The 21,431-nt window shown below is 41.3% G+C and overlaps 1 protein-coding gene across 2 annotated transcripts in view; it reads left to right on the forward strand.

The window, feature by feature from the left end:
* Positions 1 to 21,431, forward strand: part of LOC106577627 (phospholipid-transporting ATPase ABCA1) — a 230,701-nt gene that overhangs the window by 31,310 nt on the left and 177,960 nt on the right. For both annotated transcript variants that reach the window (XM_014155904.2, XM_014155905.2), the window contains exons 8-11: positions 6,192 to 6,278; positions 6,573 to 6,768; positions 20,165 to 20,304; positions 21,112 to 21,228. In XM_014155904.2, coding sequence (XP_014011379.2) covers positions 6,192 to 6,278; positions 6,573 to 6,768; positions 20,165 to 20,304; positions 21,112 to 21,228 — 540 coding nt within the window. The remainder of the gene's footprint in view (positions 1 to 6,191; positions 6,279 to 6,572; positions 6,769 to 20,164; positions 20,305 to 21,111; positions 21,229 to 21,431) is intronic.

Here is a 21,431-nt window from a genome sequence, read left to right on the forward strand (position 1 = left end):
TTCAATGGAAGAGGGCATCCCATAAGCGCAGACGAAAGATATCAAGGATCTGGAAAGATTATGTATGGAGGAATGGTCTAAGAACCCAACGTGTTCTTCAATCTCATAAAACATTTTACAAAAAATGCTTAGTGCCATTATCCTCGTAAGGTGAGATATTAACAGGTATTGAAAAGAGTGTTGCCAATAATTTTGACCCCTATCTTTTTGAGAGAAAAAATATTAACTTGTTTAACAAAATCTATTTGGTTTTAATTGTATTCATTTAAAATAATATAATAGTAAAACAAATAATGTGCATACTTTATAACTCAGTATGTGTATTATTTATTTCACTCTTATTTCACTCTTTTGATGGACCTGACTGCACTATACATCTATAGATTTTGCCATGAGTGTGTGGAGTTGGCAACCATTTGGGTTTATATTCTAGATTATACTCTCCAGAGTACTTTCCTTACTGAATCTTGTGTCTTGTATCTCATTGACACCAATGCATGAGTTCACTTTTTCAATCTTGCACCAAACAGAGCGCCCTGAGGTCAAAACTGTCAAAGCCACTCACCATTTTAACCTGCTTTGTTTATTGCACCTTTGAAATATGTTAGTGTCTCAAGAATATTAGCTAATGAGCCAGCCAGCTAACATTAGCTAGCTAACAGTACACTTTAACTTGGAGTCTTTTGTTTAGACATGTACAGTGGGGCAAAAAAGTATTTAGTCAGCCACCAATTGTGCAAGTTCTCCCACTTAAAAAGATGAGAGAGGCCTGTAATTTTCATCATAGGTTCACGTCAACTATGACAGACAAAATGACAGATTTTTAATGAATTTATTTGCAAATTATGGTGGAAAATAAGTATTTGGTCACCTACAAACAAGCAAGATTTCTGGCTCTCACAGACCTGTAACTTCTTCTTTAAGAGGCTCCTCTGTCCTCCACTCGTTACCTGTATTAATGGCACCTATTTGAAGTTGTTATCAGTATAAAAGACACCTGTCCACAACCTCAAACAGTCACACTCCAAACTCCACTATGGCCAAGACCAAAGAGCTGTCAAAGGACACCAGAAACAAAATTGTAGACCTGCACCAGGCTGGGAAGACTGAATCTGCAATAGGTAAGCAGCTTGGTTTGAAGAAATCAACTGTGGGAGCAATTATTAGGAAATGGAAGACATACAAGACCACTGATAATCTCCCTCGATCTGGGGCTCCACGCAAGATCTCACCCCGTGGGGTCAAAATGATCACAAGAACGGTGAGCAAAAATCCCAGAAGCACACGGGGGGACCTAGTGAATGACCTGCAGAGAGCTGGGACCAAAGTAACAAAGCCTACCATCAGTAACACACTACGCCGCCAGGGACTCAAATCCTGCAGTGACAGACGTGTCCCCCTGCTTAAGCCAGTACATGTCCAGGCCTGTCTGAAGTTTGCTAGAGAGCATTTGGATGATTTAGAAGAGGATTGGGAGAATGTCATATGGTCAGATGAAACCAAAATATAACTTTTTGGTAAAAACTCAACTCGTCGTGTTTGGAGGACAAAGAATGCTGAGTTGCATCCAAAGAACACCATACCTACTGTGAAGCATGGGGGTGGAAACATCATGCTTTGGGGCTGTTTTTCTGCAAAGGGACCAGGACGACTGATCCGTGTAAAGGAAAGAATGAATGGGGCCAGGTATCGTGAGATTTTTAGTGAAAACCTCCTATCAGCAAGGCCATTGAAGATGAAACGTGGCTGGGTCTTTCAGCATGACAATGATCCCAAACACACCGCCCGGGCAACGAAGGAGTGGCTTCGTAAGAAACATTTAAAGGTCCTGAAGTGGCCTAGCCAGTCTCCAGATCTCAACCCCATAGAAAATCTTTGGAGGGAGTTGAAAGTCCGTGTTGCCCAGCGACAGCCCCAAAACATCACTGCTCTAGAGGAGATCTGCATGGAGGAATGGGCCAAAATACCAGCAGCAGTGTGTGAAAACCTTGTGAAGACTTACAGAAAACATTTGACCTGTGTCATTGCCAACAAAGGGTATATAAAATTGAGATAAACTTTTGTTATTCACCAAATACTTATTTTCCACCATAATTTGCAAATAAATTCATAAAAAAATCCTACAATGTGATTTTCTGGAATTGTTTTTCTCATTTTGTCTGTCATAGTTGAAGTGTACCTATGATGAAAATTACAGGCCTCTCATCTTTTTAAGTGGGAGAACTTGCACAATTGGTGGCTGACTAAATACTTTTTTTGCCCCACTGTAGCTAGCTAAACAATGAACCATAATCCCAATCCATAGAGTACTAGCAATACAAACAGATTGTCATAGCTAGCTAAAGCTAGCCAACTAGGTTCAATGTTAGTTAACTAGCTAACATTAGGCTATAACTAGAAATGCAAATTACTTTCTGAGATATTACTACACAGATCATAGACGTAATGTTCTAGCGAGCCAGCCAGCTAACGTTAGCTAGCTATCTAACATTACGCTTTAACTTGAGATGAAAATGACTTTCTGAGAAAATTAGAAACTTATATATTATGTTGGCATGATGATATAATGGTCTGGGTGACTGTGGGGACAAAGTATGTTTGATTAAAACCCAAGGTGAGAGATATTTTTCCTAAGCCTGAGAAGCTGAGCTTTGCGCTTCATTAAAGATGCTTTATGGATGTTCAGTCACTTAACGCAAGAAACCACACAATCCTTAGTTTTTGGCTAACAATATGCTTTTGTTCATGGGCGTGAGTTATATACCTTTTAGTCAAATTAGGTCATCTCTGGCCAATATCTGTCCATTTAGGGGACCCCTTTTGGCTCAAGAGCACCAGAGGCAAAATGTCTGTACAACCTCTTTAATTGAAGTTTGTTCTCTATGCTCCTCCTCTCTTGGTCTCCACTAACCATTGTAAAGTAGAAACAATTAGATTTATTTAGCATTGATATTTGCTGGATATCATTGAAACCTTACTTCCTGTAGAGGCGACAAAAGAGTGCACTTCCCTTCCCAGTTTATCTTTGAGAGAAAATGTATGGGACAGCAAAAGCAATGAATAAGTGATGAGGCAAGAAGTTCATGGAGGGGAAAAAAAAGCCATTTGAACAACTTAAGCTTGGAGGCATTTTCAGTCATCGAAGAAAATGCCAGACAAGATATGGCAACAAAAAAAGTCATCTGGCCCCCCTGAGCAAAATGGAGGCTGAAAAAAATACCCTTTCACACACTGAGAGCTTGGGGTTGAAGAAAAGTGGTGATAAAAAATACATAAAGAAAGGGACTTTAGAAATAAAAAAATTTAGTCTGGGTTTATCAAGACAGCATTGAGTGGTAGTGGGTGATTTAGTTGTGTTGAGACTTAATAGATATTTTTAAGGGAACGCAGAGCACAATATAGTGAGGTTATAGGGAGCATTGTACAGAAAGTAACTGGTGCTATCTTGTCTTACAAGAGTCCAGGTGCACATTACAGTAGCTTAGAAATATTACTTTTGCAACGTGGATATTTCCGGGAAAACAATGTGGTTGGTAGTATGTTATAAACATAGAAGAATTTAATTGAATACAAGTAATTTATCCCCAGAGGGGAAATTGGATTTGTCACCAGCATTGGGCACATAGCTACAGGGACAATACAGACACACAGGAATACATAAGAACACAAAGTCCTGATAATACTGATGGCTGGTGGAAGCAGTGCAATACACAGTGCATTCGGAAAGTATTCAGACCCCTTGACTTTTTACATATTTTGTTACGTTAAAACCTTATTCTAAAATTGATTAAATTGTTTCTTTTCCTCATCAATCTACACATAATATCCCATAAAGACAAAGCAACAATTTTGCGATTACGGCCTCGAGTCTTCCTGGGTATGAAGACTCTCCATGATGATGGTGCCAGCATCATGCTGTTGGGATGTTTTAAAATGGCAGGGACTTGGAGACTAGTCAGTATCGAGGGAAAGATGAATGGAGCAAAGTACAGAAAGACCCTTGATAAAAACCTGCTCCAGAGTGTTCAGACTGAGGCGAAGGTTCACCTTCCAATAGGACAACAACCCTAAGCACACGGCCAAGACAACACAGGAGTGGCTTCGGGACAAGTTTACGAATGTCCTTGAGTGGCCAGCCAGAGCCCAGACTTGAACCCAATTGATCTCTGGAGAGACCTGAAAATAGCTGTGCAGCGACGCTCCCATCCAACCTGACAGAGCTTGAGAGGATCTGCAGAGAAGAATGGGAGAAACTCCCCAAAAACAGGTGTGCCAAGCTTGTAGCATCATACTCAAGAAGACTCGAGGCTGTAATCACTGCCAAAGGTGCTTCAACAAAGTACTGAGTAAAGGGTCTGAATACTTATGTAAATGTGATATTTCAGTTTATTTTTTGTCATAAATTTACACAAATTTCTAAAAACCAGTTTTTGCTTTGTCATTATGTGGTACTGTGTGTAGATTGATGAGGATTTGTTTTATTTAATCCATTTTAGAATAAGGCTGTCACTTATCAAAATGTGTAAAACGTCAAGGGGTCTAAATACTTTCCGAATGCACCGTATGACGTCAATAGCATCAACAGAATCAACTACACATTCTGAAACATCTTAAGATATCACATGGTATATGTATTGTAGTAACCAGTCATACTGTGTTGTGAAAGTACAGTAAATTACAGAGCTATTACTTAAGGTCAAAGTAACATTCGTTTTTGTCCCCGACTCATTTTCAGTGACAAAGTAGGGTGCTTGGATGTTATGAACTCTGAAACAACAAATCTGAGGAGGTTGTTTTGGGGGCATTCCTTCTGAAGTTACAGTATCCATTACAGTTCCCATTACATCTAGTAAGGTCACTGTCTTGGTAACCTTTGTGGTTTCTGAGTCCACAATGAAATGAATGTTCTATTTTTGTAACACCATTCCATGCTCTAGCCTCCCTTGGAAACACAGCTGAGAAATGACAGATCATGCGGAGAAAAAAAAAGAGTGAAACATCATAGAGTTTACCGAATGGCTCTGAGAGATTGCCTTGTGCCATGGGTCTACTTATCAAGCCATTAATACGATACAGCCCAAGACCTCACTTTCTGCCCATTGACTACTTAGCTGTGATTTCAAGCTGTTTCATCCCAAATTTCCTAAGTGAGATGCCCATGCTTTTCCAATCAGCACGTCTCGGCTTCCTTGTGTATTGCTGCCGACGGTAAAATTTAACCAAAATGAATGTACTGAGAACTCAATAAGGGCTGCCGGATAAACGGGGATTCGAGTGACACCTCCTTGAATTTGTAAATGCTCTGTGGCTTTATACTTTTCATAAATACAACTGGGGGATTTAGGATTCATTTTCTCTCTTTAGCACTCTCTCTCTATGGATTTGAGCTATATTGTTTTTCTCAGTGACGGTCAATGGGGACTCATGTTAGCATACTCCTGACACATGGAAAGGATAGTGTTTCAAAGGAAACGTGCAGCGGCTGGGCTGCCTTGGGCCGGTGTGTTCTAAACATCAGATATGTGGTATGGCTCTGAATCATATTCCTGACATTTTATAAAAATACATCCACAATAAACATTGTTGGGGAAGATATTGGTTTTGACATTGCTTAGACTAAACCACGGGCCTCATGCACCCAATGCTTTTGAAGGAGGGCACTGTTGGAAAAAAATGCTGTGTCTAGGCTGTTTTTCCATTGTTACAGTAACTGCACTTTATATAGTGCTGTATATCCTCAAGCAACCATTACTTTCAACTGAATGACATGCACCTGAAAAAGGAAATGCAGAACTACTCTCTGTCGGCCAGTTTTGTTGCAAACACCTGAGGTTTTTGAGGTAACATCTGAGGTGTTCGCTTGAAGGGGGAAGTACAGTATTTTACAACATAATCTTAGAAGGTTTCTCAACGTGAAAGTAGTCTATGGGCAAAAATAAACTGTAATCCATGGTTTGGTTTTCTTTAAATAGCCACTACGAACATGAGCGAACTTTAACCAACGATAGCTAAAAATCAACGGGAGTGATAAGGGCAACAGTGCAATTCAGATTGAGGAACCATCTAACATTAAGTTGTAAAATACATCATTTAACCTTTAAAACACTGAGCCTGTTACAAACAAATGCACATTATATATTGAATATAAATCAACAATGTTTGCTGAATCAACTTCTTATTCCCTCATTTAGCTACCTTCAGCTTTGGATTTGACTCCGTCCGAGACCTTTGGATTAGTGAGGAAAACTACAGAGGATGCCTTACCCGTGCTTGATGAGGTTGGTGTGGTAGTTATTTACCATCTGACAGGACAGTGGGCCTACATGGAAATCCAATAACATTCAGTATTAGTTTGTTGAGAACACCTGTGTCGCCCAGTGACCTGGGCTTGTATGACTCATTGTACTCAATAACAATAATGGGAATTTGAAGACAAGTCTATTGAGAAATTGCATGATATTGGGTTGTATCATATCAATTTGTTGTCTTGAAGTCAATAAGTGAAGTACTATTCCGTCATGTTCTGAAATGTAGTTGTGCATCTTCTTTCAATGACACCCCCACCAATACAGATGAACAAGTTGCAGAACTCAATGTTGTTAAAGGCCGCTGATATGCTGGATTTCAGAGCAGACACATTTGGCAGTCTGAACATCCTACTTTGTGGTAAAACACCAAACTCCAACTCCACAAAGACCACCATGAATTTCCCTGCTTTTGGAGCGATGAGGAATGACACAGAAAACAACGTCAGGAGCAGCAATTCCAGTAAGTATTGTTAATACTGCACTCTGCCTTGACCTATCAAAATACTAACTTCAATTGTTGAAGCTTTTATTTTCATATTTACCACTGTGTCAGTCCAAAATTGCATTTTAAACAAATAGGGGAATGGTTCAATTCGAGCCCCCTGAAGCTTAGACTTTTGTTGCTCATATCTCAACCGTAATTCACACTGAATACAATATTTGTATCAGGGTGAACAGAAAATTCCCTCAATGTTCTTACTTTTTTTGTGTAATTAGTTTGAGTTCACACAACAATAACAAATATAAATTTCTACAAAAATAAAATTACATTGACAGAACAGAACAGACATAACACAGGGGCGATTCCAAACACACAATGTTTTTTTTAACTCCTTTTTCTCCCCAATTGTGTGATATTCAATTGGTAGTTAGATTCTTGTCCCATCACTGCAACTCCCGTACGGACTTGGGAGAGGCGAAGGTCGAGAGCCACGCATCCTCCGAAACACGACCCTGTCAAGCCACACTGCTTCTTGACACACTGCTCGCTTAGCCTGGAAGCCAGTTGAACCAATGTATCAGAGGAAACGCTGTACAACTGGCGACAAGAGTCAGCGAGCATGCACCCGGCCCGCCACAAGGAGTCGCTAGAGCGTGATGGGACAAGGACATGCCAGCCGACCAAACCCTCCCCTAACAATGCTGGGCCAATTGTGTGCTGCCTCATGGGTCTCCCTGTCACGGGCCGGCTACGACACAGCCTGGGATCGAACCCGGGTCTGTAGTGACGCCTCTAGCACTGCGATACAGTGCCTTAGACCGCTGCGCCATTGTGTGGGAGGCCCACACAATGTTATACATGGAGTACCCATCACTGTGGGGTAGGAAGAGAGACTGTGGAGAGAAACCCCCTGCGCGAGCATTAAAGCCAGGCCCTAAATAGAAGCATTCCAAAACATTGGGGACTAGTCAGCTGACAGCATCTAGTAACGCATGATGTTTTCCCCACCTCAAAGAATAAACACTAAGCCAATTCGAGGATAACAAAAGAATATGGCCTTGATGAAAAAATACTTGTAGTTATACTGTACATGCAGCTCCAGCCTATGAAAAATCACAGAAGTAAAATACAATTGAATGTACACGTTTGGCCAAGCCTCCCACCCATCTCCCACCAACAGCCAGTAGCAAACTTCTCAAATAGTAGAGATAGTCAAAAAGAAACAAAAAAGGGGAAGAAAAGAGAGGTAAGTCAGCCAAGCAATTGGTCTCTTAGGGCGGAGGATATCCCTGCCCATGCCTGCACTGTGGACGGCATCGCCCTATTGTTTTTGCTGTTGTGCATTCCAAATGAACAATATTCTGGAAAACATATAGTCAATTTCCAGAGCCAGCCCCGAATTACACCGTAACTGCACAATAGTTTTCTTTGCTGCTGTAAATCCAGCTAGTAGAATTCTATGTGGAATAAGTGTGAAAGATAAAGATGATTCATCATTCAGCAGGCAAGGAAGGATCTGAGATAAGGCTTACCATCATCAATCTTGACAGCACTGAGCATGTGTCACTCCAAAATGTGTGTGTAACCGGACAATCCCTACAACATTGATTGTACAGTGTGTGCAGTTTGGAATTATTATTTTCATCAGAAAACGTTTATATGGAGTTGCATATTTTCTGTGAATCAATTTGAAGTGAATGAGCTGGCTAAGATTCTTAGATCCCTCACTCAGATTTGACCATATCCTATCCATCCTCTCCAACTCTGTCTCCCATACCACCTCCATGGGTAATATCTAATAAGTCTTCCCTGTAAGTGTGTCATATATCTCTGCTACTAGCCCTCTAAAACTGCTATCTGGACCTATCCAGCCTGCCATTGGGTGGCAAGGGCAAATTCCAGGGTACACCATAAGCCTTCATAGCTGACCTTAACTGCAGATGCAGATAGTATGAGGATCCTGGCAGGGAATAGTCGTCTTTAATATCCTGAAATCTGTGCAAGCCAATCTCAATATAAATACATCTGTTTCTACATCTGCATTGCTTGCTGTTTGGGGTTTTAGGCTGGGTTTCTGTCAGGGATTTCGTCGTCGTCAGACGATATGGCGAAATCATCGTCGGAAAAGGAGGACCAATATGCAGCAGAATGATGAATGTTCATCTTGAAGTTTTATTAACTCAAAAGTGAACACAAAATAATAAACAACGTACTCACGATCTACTAGACAGTCCTGTTATGCTCACACACGCTAAACAAGAAACAATCTCCCACAAATACACAGACAAACACACCCAACTAATATAGGACTTCCAATCAAAGGCAACACCACACAGCTGCCTTCAATTGGAAGTCCACCCCAATTAACTCTACATAGAAACAGACTACCTAGACTAAACATAGAATACATGAATCTCAATCAGTGCCCAACAAACCCCGGAATACTTAAATCAAATGCCCTTCTAGAAAAACACCACCCTGAACCACATAAAACAAATACCCTCTGCCACGTCCTGACCAAACTACAATGACAATTAACCCTTATACTGGCCAGGACATGACAGTTTCTGTATAAGCTCTTTGTGACATCTGCTGACACAACAAGGGCTTTATAAATACTTTTGATTTGAAATAAATGTGATCCTTCAAAACATAAACACCCTTTGAAGACCAAGAGGTCTGTGTGAAAGGATGTCCACCTGTCAATTATTTGAAATTGTTCCATATTGGAGATGACCTGATTACCTATTCACTTTTTCACCCTGTTCCATATATTCAAGGAGTTCAAAACTGTGCTACCAAACGTAAAACGAAGATGTTTTCTACCTACCCCAGCAAATACAAACTGTTTTAGTCGATGCCGTTTAACCAGACCAGATTCAATAGCTCTCCAAGGTACAACTGATTGACGGTCCATTCACACTTGTAATGCTCTTATTTGAAAAGCCCAATGATATAAATTGAGAACCTCCTGTGCATTTAGCATGCTGCAAAGTAGGGAGTTTGATCCTAGCCCGTTTTCCACTTCATATAAAGTTAGAGATAAACGTTGGAGGTGGCGATAAAGGGATCATAAAGAATAAAAAGTTAACCCGGGGCAAGATATTCATTTTCACTGGGGTAACTCTGCCCTGTAACAATAGTTCGATTAGACCACCTCTGCAAATCCTTGTTAATGTTTTGCAACAGGCCATAGAAGTTGTCTCTAACAATTTTCTGCAAAGCAGAACATTTTTACCTCCAAATAAGTAAAGCTGGTGCTTATTGGTTCAAAAGAGGGTAAAAGAGCATAGCTGCTTTATTTAGAGGAACACAGATTTGGTCCAGTTTATCTTGTATCCAGCCAGCTCTTTAAAATTATCAAACAACTCCAGTACATGAGAGAGAGAGGACCCAACATTGGAGAGGAACAGAATGATGTCATCTGCATGACATGAGACAAAGTTTGTAGACCCATGAATTGCAATTGGAGATATAGTCATACTTTCTCTGACAGCCTGTGCAAAGGGCTCTAGTGACAGAGCAAAAAGCAGTGGGGACATAGGACAATCTTGTTTAGATCTGCGTTGTAATGGAAATGGAGACGATTGACAGGTACCAGTTGTCACTGAAGCAGTGGGGCTGTTATATAATGTTTTTATCATAGAGATGAAATTATGATTGAACTCAAACTGCTCCAAAACCATCCCTACATATCCCCATTCTAACCGGTTGAATGCCTTTTCAACATCAAGTGACAAAACAGAGTAGTCGTGACGTAAATTGATCAGCAATGTAAATAACATGCAGTAAACGGCGTACATTATCTGCAGCCAATCTCCCTTTTAACAAAGCCAGTTTGGTCATGGTGTATTAACTTACACACCAAGAGATCAATACACATGGCCAATACTTTTGCATTTAACTTTGCATCCCCACAAATCAGGGAGACTGGTCGGTAACAAGAACATTCAAGCGGGTCTTTTCCCTTCTTCAGTAACAGAGTAATTCATGCAATGTTCTGGTCCCTATGGAGTGACCCAGTCTCAATAGCATAATTAATGGAGTCCAAAATCTGGGGATCAACTTTATCCCATAGAACCAGATATAGTTCCATCAAGCAAGGGAGATTTTCCTTTTTGTAGAGCCCTGACCGCATCCCCAGCTCTTTTAAGGTTACGGGTTGTTCCAGCAGCTCTGTCTAATAAATCCCATTTAGTTAAAGCCAAATTCTGCATAAATAACTTGCTCCTTTGCATATCAAGTGTAGCTTCTGATGAGTAAAGGGCACTATAACAAATATTTAAAAATGTAATTTATTTCTTCAGGATCTGTGACTACTGGCCCATCACTTAAGCGTATAGCATTAATTGATGTCTTAGACTCATTCTGCTTCTGCCACAGAGCAAGCAATCTACTAGGTCTTTCCCCATGAAAATATTTCTGTTTAGTTCAGTGCATAAAAAAATGCACTGTTTTGCGCAATGAGAGTGCATTGAATTCCCCTCTCAATGCTAAGAGTTTATTTGACCTCTCCTCTGAGAATGCATCCATCTGCTCCCTCTCCAATGAGTCAACTTCAGCCTCAATCTCTGTGTAGCGCTTATTTCTGGCAGAGTTTAATGTAGAGGAAAACACTATACAATTGCCTCTGATAAAACATTTAGCTGCTTCCCATAATGTCTGAGGACTCTCACACTGCTCCCTATTGATTACCAACAATTCTTCCAGCTGTTGATTGATCTACATTGTCAATCCTGGGTTAGACAACAAAGAATCATTGAAACACCATCTACGAGCTCGGGGAAACTTATTAAAATGGGTTATTGTGCACATCACAGGAGAGTGATCAGATATCAAAATGGGCAACATCTCCAATGTTGATATATTTTCGATTAGTGAAGGTGTGACAAAGATCATATTCTAGAATTGACTATATTTATGTAGAGCAGAGTCTGCCATATGTATATTAAATTCAGTTCTGCAATAAATGTTCTCAGCTCAAGGGAAGACGCAGGAAGAGAATCCTGACTACTTGAGGATTTATCTGATGCTGGGTTAATCATTGCATTAAAATCTCCCCCCACAATGAGATGACCATAATGGAACCGTCGCAAAGAGACGCTGAGATCTGGAGTTTTCTATCAACGAAGACCAACAATAAAGACAGCATTTACCTTGAAAGTGCATGGTACATGCAGTGACATTAAAGACAACAGAGGATACATATTTCCATCTAATAGCTATGTTAATTATCCAATCGGAGACTGGGTTGTAATCATCCATACCTGTCATCGCAGTCTTCCTGCTGAACTATTGTTGTGTTTCTTGATAGTTTCGCTAGCTAGCCAGCCAGCCAACTACTCCCCCTACTACTAACAGTAACAGACAAGTTGCTTGCCTTCATCTACAAAAAAAAGTATTCTTTCAGTTCGGAAGAAACGGTTTAGTAAAGTCCTCACAACAAAACTACTCGCCACGCCAGTTAATTCGTAAACTCAGTTCTGTGAAGCACAGAGCTGTAGCTAAGGTTAGTTTATGTCTACTAAAAATAGCCAAACAATTCAAGGACCTAGCTAGCTAGCAAGCTAGTCAGCCGCAACACAGTGGCTACCGCTCTATCCCAGGGTGAAGAGATGTCCATCTCCTGTGCGACTTTGTCTTCTCCGCAATCCAAGCCTGGATTGTCACTGCGGCCTGGGTTCGAAGTCCCATTTGCCTCGAATGTTGATCAGGGGAAATCCTCTGCCTCCCTGAGTGAGTTGAAGATAATCCTGTTGCCTCCATGCGTTAGTTTAAGGAGTGCAAGATACTGCAGACATGTCTGTAGACTAAGCGCCGTAATCTTTTTTACCGGGGTGAATGCAGTTCTCTTATTTGTGGTCTCTGCACTGTAATCCAGAAAGAACTGCAGATGTTGGTGTTTGTGCATAATGGGGAAAACGGCCATTGCCCCTTGCAGGATAGCCTGGCGGTCAGTGTAATCCAGCAGATTAAAGATCAGGGTTAGGGACCGCTCAGACCCGATGCCTTTGCCGAATACACAGTGCGCCCGCTCGATGTAGATGTCCTGGCCTACCAATGAAGTGCTCCAAATTGACAGATTTCCTTTTAGGAACCAACGGAGTCCGACCCTTCCTCTGCGTTGTCAAGTCCCACCAATTTCAAATTTGACATATGATTTCTGTCCTCGTTTTTCTTTCGTTTGTTCTCATGCACCTTGGAGTGAAGCTGGTCTTATTTTCCCTCGGTCTGTTTAAGAGACTTGCTCAAGCCTTCCACGGCAATTAACTGAATTGGCTTTAGTCACCAGGACCTGCAATCAATCAATCAATCAATCAAATGTATTTATAAAGCCCTTCTTACATCAGCTGATGTCACGTAGTGCTGTACAGAAACCCAGCCTAAAGCCCCAAACAGCAAGCAATGCAGGTGTAGAAGCACGGTGGATAGGAAAAACTCCCTAGAAAGGCCAGAACCTAGGAAGAAATCTAGAGAGGAACCAGGCTGTGAGGGGTGGCCAGTCCTCTTCTGGCTGTGCCGGGTGGAGATTATAACAGAACATGGCCAAGATACTCAAATGTTCATAGATGACCAGCAGGGTCAAATAATAATAATCACAGTGGTTGTAGAGGGTGCAACAGGTCAGCACCTCAGGAGTAAATGTCAGTTGGCTTTTCATAGCCGATCATTCAGAGTATCTCTACCGCTCCTGCTGTCTCTAGAGAGTTGAAAACAGCAGGTCTGGGACAGATAGCACGTCCGGTGAACAAGTCAGGTTTCCATAGCCACAGGCAGAACAGTTGAAACTGGAGCAGCAGCACGACCAGGTGGACTGGAGACAGCAAGGAGTCATCAGGCCAGGAAGTCCTGAGGCATGGTCCTAGGGCTCAGGTCCTCAGAGAAGAAAGAAAGAGAGAAAAAGAGAGAATTAGCATACTTAAATTCACACAGGACACCGGATAAGACAGGAGAAATACTCCAGATAAAACAGACTGACCCTAGCCGCCCAACACACAAACTATTGCAGCATAAATACTGGAGGCTGAGACAGGAGGGGTCGGGAGACACTGTGGCCCCGTCCGATGACAAGCTGCAATCTTTGGTGTCAGAATGTTGTCTACAGCCTTTTCCACGGCTGAGGTAATAATAGCATCCAGGCTGCGATGTTGTTCCACCATAGCCTGTCTAGAGGCCTGCAAAATGGCGTTGTGGAGCTCTTTACAGAGGGCCTCAGTTTTCCTAAATTTCTTCTTCACGGGAGAGCTTGCATCTTTTCTTTTGACCCCACCTTTGTACACTGACATGTTACAAGGTTGTTAGTAATACTATAAATCTCAACACATATCAAAATAACACATTTCGAAGGAATTGGAGGTGAGCTGAGAAATCAAGCTTGCATCGCTCCCACTTTTTCTCCCCGTTTTCGTGGTATCCATTTGGTAGTTACAGTCTTGTCTCATCGCTGCAACTCCCATACGGACTCGGGGGAGGAGACGGTCGAGAGCCATGCGTCCTCCGAAACACAACCCAACCAAGCCGCACTGCTTCTTGACACAATGTCCACTTAGGGCTAGGGGGCAGCATTGACACGGCTGGATAAAAAACATACCCGATTTAATCTGGTTACCACTCCTACTCAGTAACTAGAATATGCATATACTTATTACATATGGATAGAAAACACCCTAAATTTTCTAAAACTGTTTGAATGGTGTCTGTGAGTATAACAGAACTCAAATGGCAGGTCAAAACCTGAGAGATTCCTTTACAGGAAGTGGCCTGTCTGACCATTTCTGGAACTTCTTTGCCATCTCTATCATTTACTAAGGATCTCTGCTCTAACGTGACACTTCCCACGTCGTCCATAGGCTCTCATAGCCCGGGAAAAAAGAGAATGTCGTCATTCCAGCCCCAGGCTGAAACACATTATCGCCTTTCTCAAGTGGCCCATCAAGAGACACTAGCTTATGCGCGTGACCCCGACCGCCCCCGCCTTTGGGATTTTTTTCCTCTGTTTGCCGAAAAGGAGATTCCCTGTCGGAATTTTACCGCTTTTCTACGAGAAAAATGACGTAAAAATTGATTTTAAACAGCGGTTGACATGCTTCGACGTACGGCAATTGAATACTTTGAATTTTATTGTCAGGAATTGCGCCAAGCGCGCGACACTTCTTTACTATTTCGGATAGTGTCTGGAACGCATCGAACAAAACGCCGCTATTCGGATATAACGATGGATTATTTTGGACCAAACCAACATTTGTTATTGAAGTAGACGTCCTGGGTGTGCATTCTGACGAAGACAACAAAAGGTAATGACATTTTTATAATAGTAAATATGATTATGGTGAGTGCTAAACTTGCCGGATGTCTAAATAGCGAGCCCGTGATGCCTGGGCTATATACTTAGAATATTGCAAAATGTGCTTTCACCAAAAAGCTATTTTAAAATCGGACATATCGAGTGCATAGAGGAGGTCTGTATCTATAATTCTTAAAATAATTGTTATGCTTTTTGTGAACGTTTATCGTGAGTAATTTAGTAAAATGTTAGCGAATTCCCCGTAAGTTTGCGGGGGGTATGCTAGTTCTGAACGTCACATGCTAATGTAAAAAGCTGGTTTTTGATATAAATATGAACTTGATTGAACAAAACATGCATGTATTGTATAACATAATGTCCTAGGGTTGTCATCTGATGAAGATCATCAAAGGTGAGTGCTGCATTTAGCTGTCTTCTGGGTTTTGGTGACATTATATGCTGGCTTGAAAAATGGGTGTCTGATTATTTCTGGCTTGGTACTCTGCTGACATAATCTAATGTTTTGCTTTCGTTGTAAAGCCTTTTTGAAATCGGACAGTGTGGTTAGATTAACGAGAGTCTTATCTTTAAATGGCTGTAAAATAGTCATATGTTTGAGAAATTGAAGTAATAGGATTTTGAAGATTTTGAAAATCGCGCCACAGGCTGGCAGTGGATGTTACGTAGGTGGGACGAATTCGTCCCGCCGGTCCCATAGATTAACCCGGAAGCCAGCCGCACCAATATGTTGGAGGAAACATCGCACACCTGCCGACCGTGTCAGTGTGCACTGCGCCAGGCTCGCCACAGGAGTCGCTAGTGCGCGATGGGACAAGGACATCCCTGCCGGCCAAACCCTCCCGTAACCCACAGCACAGCTAGCACTGTGCCACTCGGGAGGCCCCCCTCAATGTTCTTACAGTGTTAGTACTATGTTCCTAGAATGATACAATCAGTTTTTAACAGTCCAAGGAGGTTTCTTTAATGTGTAAATGTTGTCTTACCGTTAAGGAATTGTTGTACAACAGTTTTAGAAAATTTGAAATAATGATTGGAATAGCAAATTATTATTATTATTATTGTTGTGCAAAGGGCTTATTATGTGGTCTCGGATCCATTTAGCTGTCAAACAGCAATGTTGGGTAATGTATACACAGCTCAGACATAGCACTCTACCATGTTTAGAAATTACATTCATGAACGCTTCAAAGGTCACACTTGTCATGTGGGACCTGTATGATTCCCCTGATCACTGAAGTATTGTTCTGAGAAATGGGCTTCAATATGCTTCCTCCAATGACAATAAATCCATTTAGTATAACAGTAACCAGCTAGGCATACACATGTGGTTGCTATTCCCAATGACATTTAATAAATATGTAGCCCGTTTTTTTTCTCTCTGTTTTCCGACAAATGGTCATGTTTTAAAATGCAGCTGAGCCCTTGTCTGTTCAGCTTGACAAATAGTCGGGTGCTAAGATATTCATAGATTTTTTACAGAGTGGAAAGGTTTTCTGAGGCCAGGAGATGCCAAAGTAAAAAAACGAGATAATCTTAAACCTTACCAGGGGTCTGACCTGTCAAGCCAACCTATTTATTTACAGTGCTGAGTTCCTCATTACACAAATGGGTTTGTCCCTCCGCTTACCACTGAGTACAATTTCTCAAGTGTAATGTTTTTCGGATTGCACTAATTAGGGGCTGCTCTATGCTGTTCCATTAATTGCCTGTTAGTTTGAGGATCCGCAGGATTTCTTTTTGATTTTAATACGTTTGGTTTTTCCGTGGATTTGTGTTCTGGTGCCACTACAAATTAGTAAAACAATGCAGCAGCCATTTCAAATGAGTGCCAACACCTCTGTCTGCATGCTAATCGCTTAACTTGCTTCTTTTTAGTGTTCTGTACAGTACATGAGTATGGGAATACACATCTCTTTACAATAACCAATATACAGCACGTCTCTTTTGCAAGACTCAAAGTGGACTCTGAGGAAAACTAAAATAGAAACAATAAAGGCTATAAAAGTTTCTTGGTAAAAAGTGTACCCCTCCCAAATGAATTTATGTTGGGATTAGGCACCATCCAATAGCATCATTAAAGTAAAAAACAGGGTAGTAAACTGCTGTCTGTGGCAGTAAACACTTGTAAAACATTTTTTAAGATGGCCTCCCACAAAGGAGAAATAAGTTTAGACCTTTGGATCGATTGTTTACACTCCCCACTGTGCTGGGGAATCACATATCATAGAAAAAATTGTGTGTATAGGGCATTGAAATGTATGATGGATAGAGCCTATAGCAGTTCTTTCCAACCCTGTTCCTGTAGAACTACTGTACCTTCCTGTAGGTTTTCAATCCAACCCCAGTCGTAACTAACCTGATTCAGCTGATCAACCAGCTATTTAGTAGAATCAGATGCACTAGGCTTAGAGTTAAATATCTTCAGGATGGTAGCTCTCCAGGAACAGGGTTGGAGAGTCCTGGGCCCTGTTTCACCAAATCTTCTTTAGGATAAGTTCATTGTTAGAACTGTATGATCCTATAGTTCTAACAATGAACATAGCCTTCTGGGAAACCGGGGCCAGGCCTATAGCATACAGAATGATACGTTCATTTTGCTGGAGGCTGTTTCTATATACACTACCGTTCAAACGTTTGGGGTCACTTAGAAATGTCCTTGTTTTTGAAAGAAAATTGTCCATTAAAATAACATCAAAATGATCAGAAATACAGTGTAGACATTGTTAATGTTGTCAATGACTATTGTACCTGGAAACGGCAGATTTTTTTATGGAATATCTACATAGGCGTACAGAGGCACATTATCAGCAACCATCACTCCTGTGTTCCAATGGCACGTTGTGTTAACTAATCCAAATGTATCATTATAAAAGGCTTATTGATCATGAGAAAACACTTTTGCAATTATGTTAGTACAGCTGAAAACTTTTGTTCTGATTAAAGAAGCAAGAAAACAGTAAAGTAGCGAGGCTACATACAGACACCGGTTAGTCAGGCTGATTGAGGTAGTATGTACATGTAGATATGGTTAAAGTGACTATGCATGTATGATGAACAGAGAGTGGCAGTAGCGTAAAAGAGGGGTTGGCGGGTGGTGGGTGGTGGGTGGGACACAATGCAGATAGCCTGGTTAGCCAATGTGCGGGAGCACTGGTTGGTCGGCCCAATTGACCATTGATTGCCCTTAGTTGGATGTAGAAGTTGCAGTAGAGCACTGTTTGTAGATGTTCATGTGAATTTGTGTGTGTATGTGTGTGTCTGCACAAATATTATGTTTGTATCTGTGTGTGAGTGATGAAAGGAATATTGTATGGCTTTCACTTAAGAGAAAGTCCTGTTTGAATAACATTCTGGAGAGTTCTATTTGAATGTTGGAAGCGGTGCAGTTTAAGTGAGTGATGTGTGTGTTAGCCACGATAGGTAGGCGTGTGACTGTGTGTGTGTACGTGTGCAGAGTAAAATGTATGTGTGTGTGTGAGAGAGTCTTATTTCTGCACTGTGCGGAACTCAAATGTATTAAATTTGCCAGGTATGATGAGGGGCTGACTAGAGGCTCCGAGCAATTACTTGGCTGCAGCTCCCTGTGTAAAATATGGATTCAGTTCCTCCCTGCCACCATTGTGTGATAAATCAGACACCTTTGGTAAGAATATGATGGTATGTCACAGTTTTGGGGGAGATAAATATTAATATGAATACGAATGTGTGGAAGAGATTCATCCTGATATCAATATTTATTGAACGGAGAGCTCTAAGCCATGTGACGCTGTGTATGATTATAGGAAATTACGTGTGGTCAGGGGAAACAGCTGGCCGGAGTGAGGGCGGCCATTAGCACTCGACAGAGTTTCCCCGGAGCACCTTAGAAGGGATGGCCGCAAGGCAAAAGACTAACATTTATCGCACATCCTGCACTCAAAATTTCCACAAGTCTTATAGGTAGCCAGCGGTTAAGGGAGCACTGTGATAGAAGAGGTGGAAGGGGCTTTTGAGTCGAGATGACGAGTCAAGTATAGACCTACGCACCTGAGCCCAGACAGACGGACCAAAAGACACACATAAAAGTACAGACAGTTAGATAAAGACACAGTGACACATAGAGGCAGACAGAAACAGAGACACAGATATAGAGACATGTACAGTAGGCAGGCAGACAGACAAATATAGGCAGGCAAGCAGACAGACATACCGATAAACAGACGCTTTACAGGACAGACAGACATCCTCACACCCTACAGAACACAAACAAGTGGTGGTGGTTTCAGCACCTTTCACCATGCTATTCCCTCAGATCTATCGTCCTGTGTAACCTACACAGCGCTCCAACCGACCTGGCAATATTCACATTGGCAGATTGGATAAATTAATAATGATCCCACTGCAGCTGAGCATATTGACTTGTTTTCTCGCTCAGTGTTGAGCACTCCTGGCTCCCAACTCCTACTGTGTGTATTCAGCTGTGCTGGACTGCTATATAAATATCTTGCTCCCTTCCTTCCTCTCTCCCCAGCCATTGTGTTATTAGCTACACATTAATGGAGTCGTTCGACACAAAATAATTGAGTCTTTGAAGTGTCGTAATTGCAATAAATCCTCCACGTAGTGAAAAGTGTAAACTTGACCGGTTGTCAGATCGCCTGCTACTTCCATTATTAAGCATGTGAAGACTACCGTTTATTTTCTCAGCAGTGGCGTGAGGGTTTGATGTGATTTCTGGATTTCTGGAATCTATGGACTCTATTTGTACCCATAGTGGTCCACTATAGGGAATAGGGTGCCATTTAGGATGCAGCATAAATCTTCTGTTTCTAACCCTGAAATACAACAGATTAACAAACTTTTATTTTGATGGTAACTTTGATTGTAACAGATGGATTAAATGTGGTCCGCAAATGTGATGCCAACATAAAATGTTTTTCATTTTTTTATGTCTATTATCATCAAGACATTATTAATTTATCTTATGTTATATTTGGTGGCTTGGTCCAAGTACTCATTCAGACAGATGTCTGTACAATTTTTATCTGTTGCTTTTCTCAATTTCTAAGTCGCTAACAGGTGTATTTACACATGTTTTTGAAGGAACAATCGATGTTTCTCTCTCACCAGGTGCCTTCTGCAAAGTACTGATTGACACTCTTGAGGGAACTCCTGGCCTACGTATTGTTTGGAGGACATTTCGGCCCCTGATCCAAGGGAAGATCCTCTACACCCCTGACACACCTGCAACTAGACTAATGGTGAAAGAGGTAAAACAAAGGAGAAACTCATATTGTATGCACATCACATGTCTGCCAGGGTTGGTGTCAATTTGAATTGAAGTCAGTCAATTAGACTGAAAGGAAATGGATGTCTGCAAGAATGTGGACTCTGTGATCCCAACACTCATAACAGTGTTGGGGACATTGACTTTGGGTGCCTATGTAAATAGCTTGAATAATTAAAACGTTTGCGATTGTATCTAATTGCATATTTTCACTTCACGAATCATACCAAGACGAGGCATTTAGATTAGCTGGTAAATCAAAACGTGATGATAGACGCTATGAACCCCTCTCCAGAAACCGCAAAGAAAGAGCCAGAGAGAGGAAATAGGGAACACACTCAGGGGATATGATCTATTTTTCATGACGTTTCTCCCATAATTAACATCATTTTGAAACTGCATAAACAAAACAAACCAATGGTGAGAAGCTGTAGGGAATTGGATGTGAAGAATATCTAGTAAGATAATGGCTGAGTAGATCCACCGACTTCACAGCGAGTGGCTCGGTCTTGCCATAGGGGCCCGTTTTCACACTCCTAGCAGCCCAATTGTTTACATCTCAGTGCTTGGGTGTAAATAACCCTGTTTACATTAGTCACAACGGGGGTAGAAATCAAATCAGTCTTCCCGGGGGATAGGTGAAAATACGAAGACGCAGTGTGTTCTCAAGGTCAGATTGGCTGCGAAATAAATTTGATAGCACAGTGTGAATGCCTTCAAATGGAGTAGGGTTAGAGATGGAATTTTCCATATTTTAATCACCACACTGTATCTCTCTTTCTTGTTTCAGGCAAATAGTACTTTCAACGCATTGGCCATGTTGAAAGAGTTGTTGGAAGCTTGGGAGGATTTTGAACCACGTGGTCGGAACTACTTTCAAAATGGCCCCCAAGTCAGTGCACTGCGGGTAAGATTTATGACTCCTTCAACAGAAACATGGAAACCTGATGTACTACACCGGAGAGCTGATTTACATGTGACAGATGTTAGACAAGGATGAATGACTTGTCATACATGAGTATCACTGTCTTATCTATGGTGATGTTATCCAATGTTAATGTAAGTGAGAAAATAAAAATAACAGTTGGTTTTATGTGTTAAATCCAGTTG

Source organism: Salmo salar, chromosome ssa18 (assembly GCF_905237065.1).
Source record: "Salmo salar chromosome ssa18, Ssal_v3.1, whole genome shotgun sequence".
Taxonomy (NCBI): domain Eukaryota; kingdom Metazoa; phylum Chordata; class Actinopteri; order Salmoniformes; family Salmonidae; genus Salmo; species Salmo salar.